General features: G+C 39.3%; 1 protein-coding gene across 1 annotated transcript; it reads left to right on the forward strand.

Moving 5' to 3' along the window:
- Positions 1-6,421: 6,421 nt before the first annotated feature.
- On the forward strand, positions 6,422-9,528 carry LOC147786263 (uncharacterized). The gene is made up of 5 exons (XM_087120873.1): positions 6,422-6,566; positions 6,702-7,248; positions 7,351-7,886; positions 8,159-8,976; positions 9,058-9,528. The coding sequence occupies exons 1-5, from the start codon at positions 6,422-6,424 to the stop codon at positions 9,526-9,528; spliced, it is 2,517 nt and encodes an 838-aa protein (XP_086976999.1).
- The last annotated feature ends 3,341 nt before the right edge of the window (positions 9,529-12,869 follow it).

Raw genomic sequence — 12,869 nt, forward strand, 5'->3', positions numbered from 1 at the left:
GGCTTCGCCGGAGTTCCGTCGGTTTTCTGTTCTCTCTCCTTTTTCCTCACCGTTTTCGTTTCTTTGCAGGTTCTATCAGGGTGGCTGAAGGTCGGGGACGCAATTTGTGGCATCCCAGCCCTCGGCTGCCCTTTGTGGGTCGTGTGCAAGCGAAAACTCCGGCGTTCGCTGGAGTTTTCGTTTCTGCCGACGATCCTCATTTCTTTTTTTGGTTCCGTTACAATTACTTTTGTAGCCAATTCAATATGCCTTACGACTTTGGGGACCTATGCCTTTCCATTTTGGGGACCTGGCCAAATATGGAGTCGAAAGCATAATTTCACGAAATGGAGTTCACTTTTTTCCAATATAAGGTAAGTAGTTGAATAGTTCCCTTGAGTGTTGATTTCAGAACTTGAAAAATGGGATCCCATTTCTCAATGTTTCGAGAGGGACGTAGTTTCTAATTAGATAATAAATAAATTATTTATAAGAGAATCGATGGTACTTCAGGCAAAAAATGTAATTACATGAGTAAAATAAACTTTAACCCAGTTATAATTATGAACAACTCACAATGAATTGACTAGCCTTAATGATTATATTAATGGACACAAAGAGTTTAATTTTTAATAATAATTTTGGTTATTTGATTTATAACTTAATATTATCTATTGTATGAAAAATTCAAGATTATTAGTATAATCTTGAACAATATGTACTTCACTTATTGGAGTATCACGTTCGAGTAATAATCTAAACAGTTTATAGTAAATAGATAATGGTGAGTGTCTTATCCTCATAATACTAATGATACCCCCACGTTGTAATTATTAAAAATGATTTGATCCAAATTATTCACGTGGGACATGGGGTATCGTATACAATGAGTTTGTATAAGACTCACCACATATATTTAATTTCTAAAATTAATATTTCGCGTGATGATCCAACGCGACTCGATCTTAATCCTCACTGAGTTGTGAATTTATGCCTCTGAATGGTTGTCTTTTGATTTTTCATAGGGTGATAATGGCGTTTTGTATCCAATACAATGTGCCTACAATTTTGGGGTCCTAGCGAAATAGGGAGCTGGAAACATAATCACAAAATGGATCCCATATAAAGTAAGTTGATGAATAGTTCCAAGTGTTGATTTCGGAACTTCTTAATGTCTCAAGAGGACCTTATTTTGTAATTGCATGGATAAAATAAACTTTTGACCTAGTTGTAATTATGAACAACTCAGGAAAAATTCACTAGTTTGTAATGATGATATTAATGGACACAACTTGTCATATAGTACATAAAAGTGTAACTCTAGATTTATAATAGGGTATCCTATGGTTAATGAATGAAAATTAATTAATTAAATATTTTAATTAATGAACTTTTATCTTGCCAATTCATAAGACTTAATTTGAAGTGCTTAAATTAATATTTAGTTATAGGCCCTTACTAGACTCAATTAAAACACATTGACATGATAGAGTTGAGGTTGTCAGATTCGATACCATGTACCCTATAAGCACCGGCCATCATAGATGAGGCACATTCTTATGCCAAAGAGGTAGATTCAGATTAGTCTCACTCCGTTTAAACCTTACTTAGAACTCAATCTGTTTCGAGTATATGGTATCATGTGTGAAAATAAAGTAGAGACTCTTATCAAGATTTCTGCTTCATAAACCAACTTTGAATGGATTAGGGACAACATGAATACACTATGAGATAGCATACTTGAGGATCCCTCCCTCCCAGATTATGACATGATATTACGATCCGACTTTAGTCATCACCTATTCCATAATATGTATGCATCCGGTCACAATTATAGAACCATAATATCCCTAGACCATATATCATGTGCAAAAATGATTTTGTGCTTCAACGAGACCTTTGTTTTAAAACTAGTCCTTGGGTGGACCAGATACCATATGGATATATTATGAGATGGGAGAAACGAGTGTATGGCATGATGTTATGGTCCTACTTTAGAATTGTAACCACAGTTAGGTTTAATAAAGAAATGGTTTAATATATATATTAAAAATATAAATAACAAAAAAAAAAAAAAAAAACTGACCACCTCTCCTTTAATCTCTCAGACCCTCCTCTAAAATACCTCCCTTATTCAGTAAACAAAACAGAAACTGGAAGAAAATATTTTCTGGAGGAAAAAAAAATGCATACAATGGAGAGGTAGTTAGACAATAATGATGGAGATGGTTAGACAATAATGAAGAGATCCAGGATAATAATGAGATCGTAGACAAATAAAGGTAGAGAGATGTCATTTGAAAAGGTTAGTAGTCGGATTTACCTTTTCCTTTCTATGGAGAATATCAACGATTATTTAGATTTAAGTTAGAAATTTAGAAATTATGTGTTGCAATGATCTGAATTAGAAATTATCTATCTATCAAGAGTCCATTACAATTTGTCAGAAAAAAAGGAAGATCTGGGAAGATAGGGAAAATGGGAAAACAATTTCAAATAAAAAAAACTAAGATTTGGAAAACAGATGAAAAGAGGGGGAAAAAAATGAAAATAGGGAAAAGGAAGATGGGGAAAACAATTTCAAATAAAAAAAAAAATTAAGATTTGGAAAAAGAGGGGAAAAAAAATGAAAGAAAGGCTGACAAAGAGAGGAAGATTAGGTAAACAAATAAAGAGGGGGAAAAATGAAAGAAAGGCCGAGAAAGAGAGGAAGATTAGATTTGGAAATAGTAAAGCAAAACAAAATCTGGGAATAGAATTGAACTGATGAATGAACAGAATTAAACCATTTAAAAAATTAAACAATTTAGATATGAGAGTAGAATTAAACTGGATGAAGAAACTGCTAAAAACAATTATAGAATTAAACCGTAGGAAGAAACTGATTAAAAGAATTAGATTTAAATTGCTTAAAAGAATTAGATTTAAATTGCTTAAAATAATTAGATACGGAGGTAGAATTGAACTGCTTCAAAGAATTCGAGTTAAAAAGAAAAAAAAAAAAAAAAACGGGAAGGAAAATGGAATGTTCATATGACAAGTACGGTAAACATAATTAAAATATAACAGAGAAGAGAAATAAAGTGAGGGAAGAAAAATGGAAGATATGAGAAATTATTATATTTATATCTATAGGATATAATATTAAAGGTTGAATTATCCAAGTCGCTTGAAATATTAATAATATTGACATATCTTTAATTTAAGTTTTAAGTTTTATTATTCTATATAATTTAGAAACAATGAAAACATAGAACTCGATTTTTATTGAGGTCGTTTAGAGCTGTATTTCACACTGTTAGTTGGATTATTAATTAAAATGTGAAATACTAACAAAAGGTGACGAACGATATGATATGAAGCAAACCTTGACAACATTTGGTGTAGTTCTCGAGGAACGGGAGCTTACGTTAAAAAAATTAGGGAATACTTCGGCTAAGGCCAACCAGGTAAGTGGCTCACCCGTCGTAGGTTACGCGTTATTTGCTGTATGTTGGCACGTGCCCGTGGATATGCACGTGTCATTAAATTGTATCTAGTTTAAGGTGCTTAAGTACGAAATCATGTGAACGTGAATGTATGTTATGTATGCTGCTTAGTTGACGTGATATGTTATGCATGTGACGATGTGTGGCCCTTGAACTATTATGGCTTGTTTGTATGAATATTTGAATGTAACTGCATGAATTGTATGACACGAAATACGGTAGATTGCATGAAACATAACCCCGCTAGGAATATGTATGATATGTAAAGAAATGAGAATGAGATTGACATGTAAGCATGAAAACGTGACAGGGGGTTATGTTCATTAATGATAATTGTAGGACTAGTGGGACCTCATGCATATTGTGTGTTCATGTATTTGGGGGGATACCTCTATCCCATCACGAGGGTACGGACGCGTACATCCAATGGCAGGACAACGATCGTTATGCTTTGCATAGCGCTGCCGTGACGGTTCTAGTTTTAACAGGTCCCAGTATAAGGGGCTAGAATAGGATGTTTTTTAAACTTAAACTCTTATTCATTTTATTTACTCTTTTGTTGTGTCGTTTTAAAGATGTTTTCGAAACACGTAAGTCCATGCCTGTGTTTTAAGATAAAGGTTATGTTTTATGGAATTTAAATGAAGTCTTCCGCATTTAATATTTATGGTATGTATACAGTAGAGACCTTAAATTAAGTATAAAAATTTGGGTCGTTACAAGAATTGTCATCTATTAGTTAGTATGTATGTACACAGATATTATCAAAATCATAATGTCCACAAGCCATTAGTGCCACTCAAACAGAGGTCGTGCATCACCATGACATGCATGGATCACTATATGGTCGTGCCTCACCATGGCATGCATGGATCACTATATAGTCATGCCTCACCCTGTGCATATATATGTATGTATCACATAGCACACACGCGCATTTATAATAGATACATATCTACATGCATAATCATACATATACATATATACACATCACACATATATAACATGTATGTACTTATACATTTTTATAATTTTCATCTTTTTTTTATAATTTTAATATTTTTCTGTTTTAAATGTGTAAAATGTTACCATATATTCCCTCTGTTTTTTTAAAAAAATATTTTCCAAATAATTGTAAAATTTGGAAGATTTCTACATTAAATAACAACTAATAGTCTGATTATTATAAATACTTTATTATAATTTTATTTGATAACAAATGATATATTTTTTTTTCTTTTTGAAAAATAAAATTATAGGTCATATTCAATTCCGTTCATATCTACTACCTTTGTTAGATATGCACGCTGTACTAATTAAAAAAAAAGCCAGTTGTACTAATTAAAAAAAAAAAATGAAAAGACAGAAAATGAGGCAGAAGTATGAAAAGGCAAGTGGGTAGGTCTGCCACCTACCCAAAATCTTCTCTTTAAATCTTGTTGAAGTTGTTTTTGAAATAAGAAGGAAAAAAAAAAAGAAAAGGGAACATTGGTAAGAGTCGTAGAAGCTGAAGAAGGAAAGGAAGGTCGCTGGAAGGAAGGAGCTGAGCGTTGGATTTAACGAACCGTTGGACCCGACCCGACCCAATTAGCAGATTCTGATCCACTACCCAAAACTAGGCTCGAAGGTATGCATGACCCTCGGTTCCAAGGCCAATGCTCGTATATTTGGACTATTTTTAACTCGAATCCTACTCAACTTCTATAGTTTTGATATAGTTTCTCGATGTAGGACCTAATTGTAGATCTTTGAACGAATTGGAAATTTGTTGAAGACCCGAAACAAGCTCGAAAAGTCTACAACAAGTAAGTAACCCATGGAGCAAGTTCTAAGAAATGCTTGTAAGAGTCGGTTTGGATTATGGGCAAATGAACTAGTATTATACTTAGGAGTTTGGTTAACATTAGTTTCATTTATGGTACTTCGATAACGTGAGTGTTTATACCTTGATTATAGTTAGGGTTATATAGCTTCCGCATGCATTATTGTGAATTTCTCTGATAAGCGTTTGGGTTTATGTGTTTCCAAGGAAGTCGAGATAGATTGTTATTTCTTAATTTGCATGATAAGTACGATGTGAGCCTTGATACTTTGTGCTGTTTTGTTTTGGGGTGTGGATAGCCCCTTTATTACCCATGTGTGAATTGAACTATTTTGCTATGTGCTAGATAGCGTGAATTATGAATTTCGTAGACTATGGGTTACCGTCTTTTAGTTGTCATCTATTGTAGATATGGATGGCCTTAGTAAGTATCATGCTGTAGTACCACGTCAGGGGTGCCTAGTGGGGGACCCATGGCCTTTTACTGATCTAATCCCGACCGGGGTGTAAGACAGGTAGTTTACTGACCCAGCCCGGCGAAGCGTAGTGACAGGTAGTTACTGATTCTTAGGAACAGGTAGTTAAGACCAGACACCACTAGGGAAAATCCACTGATTTAAGCTCATTAGATAGTTAGGTATGGAAAAAAATCCATATCAATGAAACTCCATGAGGTCTTCTTTTGAGACCATAGTAGTCTTTGCTAGAGATAGATTCGAGCATATAGTCAAAGTTTCCGTGTATAGGATTAAGTTCGATAAGAGCCTACAAGTAGGTTGCTTACTGAGTATTTTTATACTCATCCCATGTTGTTGCTATTTTTCAGGTGCTAAAAAGACCAATGTCGGAGGCGGGAATGTGTGGAGCCGTGCGGCTACAGTGGAGACCCTTAGATCGAGTCCTCTTTGTCCATGTCGTTTTAATGCCATTTTGATGTTTATTGGGGGAAAACTTATGCTATTTTGTAACTGTTTTTCTTTTGTTGTGTTTCCGCGGATCCCGTTATGTTTTGGAACTATTTGGATTTTTAATGCTTATCAGATAACATCAATTTTATTGTGTCTCCCGTTTTATCAAATGAAAATGTTGTAAGGCTTTTTATCCTAGAGTCCACGTAGCGATTCGTGATTCGATGTGTCGAAGAACGGTCGTTACAGTTTGGTATCAGAGCCTCAGGTTATTAGGTCCTGTAGACCCTCCTTTATCTAGAGTGTCAGTTGGGTCCACTGCAGCTTTGCTTGTAACCACGTTTCCTCCTCGACTTGGTAATCAAGAGAGTAAGTTACAAGTAGTAGTCCATAGTTGTAGTCGTATCATAGTTTAATGTTTCTATGATGAGACATTAATTCATGAACCTGCTATGGTTAAAGGCTTGAGATAATCAACTTGTAACTTGGGTATTGATGATGTAGATATTATGACACCCATAACTAGAAGTAATGGACGAGGGAGAGGTAGGCGAGCAGCCAGTGCTCCAGAGGAATCTGATTCTATCCAAGACTCAGCTCCTGAACAGACGTTGCCGGTTCAGTCGCCTGATCGTGTGCAAACGCCGCCAGTACAGACTCAGGGGCAGATAGGAGCCCCACCTTCAGGCCTGGTATTGATTTCCAACGAGGCCCTTCAGGCGCTCATACGGGCCGCTGGGGCCAACCATGGGGGGAATTTCGCTAGCATGACTAGAGAGCAGAAATTCATCAGGGACTTTAGGAAGCATGACCCTTCGACCTTCAAAGGGAAGGAAATTGATCCAATGGCTGCAGAAGCATGGGTAGAAGCGATTGAAACCATATTTGGGCATATGAATTGCCCTGAGGATCAGAAAGTGAACTGTGCCTCCTACATGCTCAAAAGCGAGGCACACTTTTGGTGGAAAACTGCTCAAAGGACATTGAAGGGTGGAGAGGAAGATGAGGAACCAATCTGTTGGCATGAAATGAAGAGGGCGTTTTTCCACAAGTACTACCCACTAGTGAATCAGTATCAAAATGAGGCCGCCTTCCTAAACCTGAGGCAAGGAAATAGGAGCTGACCCGATTGTTCCGATTTGCACCAGAGTAGGTCGATACGGAGGAAAAACGGATACGAAGATTTATTGCAGGTCTTCGAGAGGAAGGGAATAGTGGGGGCAGTGACACCCACTACATATGCAGCCGCCCTAAATGCTGCCACCATGATGGACGCCCAGCTCCAAAAGATGCTCAGGAGATTTGGGGGTCAAAGGAACCTCCTAGGTAAGTGGGAATGGAACGAGCATTCTGATAGGACATCACGACACGTGAACAGAGGAAGATCACATAAACCACCTCCAATAGAAAGACAACAGGGTGTTAGAAGTGAGGCCCTCAGACTTGAGAGGCCTACTTGCCCTACTTGTGGCACCAGACATACTGGGGAGTGTAGGGCAGGTTCAGACGCATGTTTCTATTGTGGAAAGAGTGATCATAAGAAGGTTGATTGCCCTCACCGAAGGCGCCAAGAGGAGAACAGGGCGTCAGGGTCAGGGCAAGGAGGCCGAGGGGGCATGGCGCAGAATCGCGGTACTGCTAGGGCTACTACAGGAAAGAGGGCGGATGACATGGACACCGTGGTGATAGGTACCTTACCAGTACTTGGCTTTCATGCTTTCGTATTATTTGACTTGGATCCACACACTCGTTCATATCTACTACCTTTGTTAGATATGCACGGTTAGGACTAGAGCCTTTAGGATACAGTTTATCGGTGTCTACGCCGTCAGGGGAGATTTTAGTAGTCAATGAGAGGGTGCAAACAAGTCAAATAGTAATAGCAGAATGACCTCTAGAGGTGGTGTTAATCGTTCTTAACATGACTGATTTTGACGTGATCCTCGGCATGGACTGGTTAGCTGAGAACCATGCAATTATTGATTGCAGGGCTACAGAGGTGATCTTTAGGCCACCTAATGAACAGAGCTTTAAATTTAAAGGGGTAGATTCTCGAAGCACTCCAAGGATTATCTCTACTCTAAAGGCAAGAAAAATAATGGGCCACGGAGCCTGGGCCTTATTCGCTAACGTAATGGACTCAAGGAAAGATACTCGTAGTATGATGAATGTGCCGGTAGTACAAGAGTTTAAAGATGTGTTTCCAGATGAACTGCCTGGGTTACTACAAGTCAGGGACATGGACTTTGCAATCGAACTGGAACCTGGTACAGCTTCAATCTCCAAGGCACCTTATAGAATGGCTCCTGCCGAGTTGAAGGAACTTAAGGAACAATTGCAGGATCTCTTAGATCGGGGTTTTATCAGACCAAGTGTATTGCCATGGGGAGCCCCAGTGCTTTTTGTCAAGAAGAAGGATGGGACCTTGAGATTGTGCATTGACTATAGGGAATTGAATAAAGTAACAATAAAAAACAAATACCCGTTGCCTCGAATTGACGATCTATTTGATCAATTGCAAGGTGCTTCAGTATTTTCAAAAATTGACCTACGATCGGGATACCATCAGTTGAGGATAGAGGAGGTCGATATCCCCAAGACAGCTTTCAGGAGCCGATATGGTCTTTATGAGTTTACCGTGATGTCGTTTGGACTTACGAACGCTCCAGCAGCATTCATGGATATGATGAATAGGGTGTTTAAGGATTTCTTGGATACATTTGTCATAGTATTCATTGACGACATATTAATATACTCCAAGACCGAGGAGGAGCACGGGGTGCACTTGCATCAAGTGTTGTCAAGGCTAAGGGCACATCGACTTTATGCCAAGTTTTCTAAATGTGAATTCTAGTTGCAGGAAGTGACCTTCTTGGGGCATGTTGTGTCAGGAAAGGGTATATCAGTGGATCCAACCAAAATCGAGGCAATTATAGATTGGCCCCGACCTACCTCGGCAACCGAAGTAAGGAGCTTCTTAGGTTTAGCTGGATACTATAGAAGATTCATCCAAGATTTCTCCAAAATAGCCGCCAACCTCACTCAACTAACAAGGAAATGGAAGGTGTTCTCGTGGAATAGTGCAAGTGAGCAAAGTTTTGGTGAACTTAAGCATCGACTGGTTACAGCGCCAGTACTTACAGTACCAGATGGCTCAGGCAACTTTGTGATTTATAGTGACGCATCAGGGAAGGGCCTAGGTTGTGTTTTGATGCAGAATGGCAAGGTCATAGCCTATGCTTCGAGACAGTTAAAGGACTATGAGAGAAACTACCCAACGGATGACCTGGAGTTAGCTGCCATAGTCTTTGCTCTAAAGATATGGTGGTGAGCGTATACAGATTTTCACCGATCACAAGAGCTTGAAATACTTATTCACTCAAAAGGAACTCAACATGAGGCAAAGGCGTTGGTTGGAGTTAGTCAAGGACTACGACATTGAAATAATATCACCCCGGTAAGGCTAATGTCGTAGCTGACGCACTAAGCAGGAAAACAGCTCACTCTTCGGTATTAGTCACAAGAGAGTGTAGGTTGCAAGAGGATATGGCGTCGGTTGAAATAGAAGAGGTGACAAGAGGTGCAGTTGAAAGATTGAGTCAGCTTAGAGTCGAGCCGGATTTAAGACAGCGAATCATAAATGCTCAGAGAAACAACCCTCACTTATACTCAATTTGTAAGCAGAATGAGGCAGTGAGAGAAGAAGGTTTCACCCTGTCTTCTGATGGAGGGCTACTGTGGCAGGGACGGTTATGTGTTCCTGCAAATAGTCAGATCAAGGAGGACCTCTTGACTGAAGCCCATGAATCGCTATATTCAGTACACCCTGGTAGTACCAAGATGTATCATGACTTGAAGAAGTGCTATTGGTAGCCAGGGATGAAGCGAGAAGTTGCCCTTAGAGTTAGTAAGTGTCTCACGTGCCAGCAGGTGAAGGCTCCTAGACAAAAACTCTCAGGCCTATTACAACCCCTAGACATTCCACAGTGGAAGTGGGAGGATATAGCCATGGACTTCATATCAGGATTTCCCAAGACCTCGAAGGGATACACAGTTATTTGGGTGATTATAGATAGGTTGACGAAATCCGCCAACTTCATTCCAGGTAAGGCTACCTATACGGTGGATAAGTGGGCAAAGTTGTATTTGGAACAAATTGTCAGACTACATGGGATTTCGGTCTCCATTGTGTCAGACAGCGATGCACGTTTTACCTCCCACTTTTGGAAAAGTTTGCAGAAGGCAATGGGGACCCAACTCAAATTCAGTACAGCGTTCCACCCCCAAACTGATGGCCAAACAGAGAGATTGAATCAGGTTCTAGAAGACATGTTGCGGGCATGCGTGGTTGATTTCGCCTGCAGTTGGGACGAATACCTTCACCTTATGGAATTTGCATATAATAACAGTTACCAGGCAACCATTCAGATGACACCTTTTCAGGCCCTGTACGGGCGAAGATGTCGGTCCCCAATTTTCTGGGAGGAAGTGGGGAAGCGACAATTGTTAGGGCCAGAGTTAGTGCAACTAACTAATGCAGCCGTGCAAAAAATCAGAGTACGAATTCAGACTGCTCAGAGCCGACAAAAAAGTTATGCAGACACACGTCGTAAGGGCTTAGAGTTCGCCGTTGGAGATCACGTCTTCCTAAAAGTTGCACCCATGAGAGGGGTGATGAGGTTTAGGAAGAAGGGCAAGTTGAGTCCAAGATTTATCGGTCCTTTCGACATCCTGGAGAGAGTTGGGCCTGTAGCGTACAGACTAGCCTTGCCACCTGCTCTAGCTGCCGTACACAACGTGTTCCACGTGTCTATGTTGCGTAAGTATACCCCAGATCCTTCTCATGTGATAAAGTATGCAAACCTTCCCTTGCAAAGGGATTTAAGTTACGAGGAGGAGCCCATCGGGATCGTAGCTACGAAAGTACAGAAGCTTAGAAACAAGGAGATTTTACTGGTCAAAGTGGTGTGGAAGAACCATCGCGTCGAGGAAGCAACCTGGGAGTTAGAGAGCGAGATGAGGGCCAAGTACCCTATATTCTTCTGGGATTAGGAACTTTTGGGGACGAAAGTTCTTAAGGGGGGAAGATTGTAATAACTCGTACAGTTGGCATTAAACGAAGAAAAGCCAGCTGTACTAATTATAAAAAAAATATATATATATGAAAAGACAGAAAATGAGGCAGAAATATGAAAAGGCAAGTGGGTAGGTCGGCCACCTACCCAAAATCTTCTCTTTAAATCTTGTTGAAGCTGTTTTTGAAATAACAAGGGAAAAAAAAAAAAAAGAAAAGGGAACATTGGTAAGAGTCGTAGAAGCTGAAGAAGGAAAGGAAGGTCGCTGGAAGGAAGGAGCTGAGCGTTGGATTTAACGAACCGTTGGACCCGACCCGACCCAATTAGCAGATTCTGATCCACTACCCAAGACTAGGCTCGAAGGTATGCATGACCCTCGGTTCCGAGGCCAATGCTCGTATATTTGGACTATTTTTAACTCGAATCCTACTCAACTTCTATAGTTTTGATATAGTTTCTCAATGTAGGACCTAATTGTAGATCTTTGAACGAATTGGAAATTTGTTGAAGACCCGAAACAAGCTCGAAAAGTCTACAACAAGTAAGTAACCGCATGGAGCAAGTTCTAAGAAATGCTTGTAGGAGTCGGTTTAGATTATGGGCAAATGATCTAGTATTATACTTACGAGTTTGGTTAACATTAGTTTCATTTATGGTACTTCGATAACGTGAGTGTTTATACCTTGATTATAGTTAGGGTTATATAGCTTCCGCATGCATTATTGTGAATTTCTCTGATAAGCGTTTGGGTTTATGTGTTTCCAAGGAAGTCGAGATAGATTGTTATTTCTTGATTTGCATGATAAGTATGATGTGAGCCTTGATACTTTGTGCTGTTTTGTTTTGGGTTGTGGATAGCCCCTTTATTGCCCATGTGTGAATTGGACTATTTTGCTATGTGCTAGATAGCGTGAATTATGAATTTCGTAGACTATGGGTTACTGTCTTTTAGTTGTCATCTATTGTAGATATGGATGGCCTTAGTAAGTATCATGCTGTAGTACCACGTCAGGGGTGCCTAGTGGGGGACCCATGGCCTTTTACTGATCTAAACCCGACCGGGGTGTAAGACAGGTAGTTTACTGACCCAGCCCGGCAAGGCGTAGTGACAGGTAGTTACTGATTCTTAGGAACAGGTAGTTAAGGCCAGACACCACTAGGGAAAATCCACTGATTTAAGCTCATTAAATATTTAGGTATGGAAGAAAATCCATATCAATGAAAATCCATGGGGTCTTCTTTTGAGACCATAGTAGTCTTTGCTAGAGATAGATTCGAGCATATAGTCAAAGTTTCCGTGTATAGGATTAAGTCCGATAAGAGACTACAAGTAGGTTGCTTACTGAGTATTTTTATACTCATCCCATGTTGTTGCTATTTTTCAGGTGCTAAGTAGACCAATGTCGGAGGCGGGAATGTGTGGAGCCGTGCGGCTACAGTGGAGACCCTTAGATCGAGTCCTGTTTGTAACTGTTTTTCTTTTGTTGTGTTTTCGCGATCCCGTTATGTTTTGGAACTATTTGGATTTTTAATGCTTATCAGATAACATCAATTTTATTGTGTCTCCTGCTTTATCAAATGAAAATGTTGTAAGGCT

The sequence above is a fragment of the Cucurbita pepo genome, unplaced genomic scaffold (genome assembly GCF_057944985.1).
Source record: "Cucurbita pepo subsp. pepo isolate OVF unplaced genomic scaffold, ASM5794498v1 scafford_3, whole genome shotgun sequence".
NCBI classification, from domain to species: Eukaryota; Viridiplantae; Streptophyta; class Magnoliopsida; order Cucurbitales; family Cucurbitaceae; genus Cucurbita; species Cucurbita pepo.

Bases quoted from the DNA above. Each gene is read 5' to 3' on its own strand.
- LOC147786263 (XM_087120873.1), top strand. From the start codon at position 6,422: ATGTGTCGAAGAACGGTCGTTACAGTTTGGTATCAGAGCCTCAGGTTA. The intron at 7,887-8,158 runs GTACCTTACCAG...TGGACTGGTTAG, and splicing joins CATGGACACCGTGGTGATAG to CTGAGAACCATGCAATTATT. The intron at 8,977-9,057 runs GTGCACTTGCAT...TTCTAGTTGCAG, and splicing joins AGACCGAGGAGGAGCACGGG to GAAGTGACCTTCTTGGGGCA.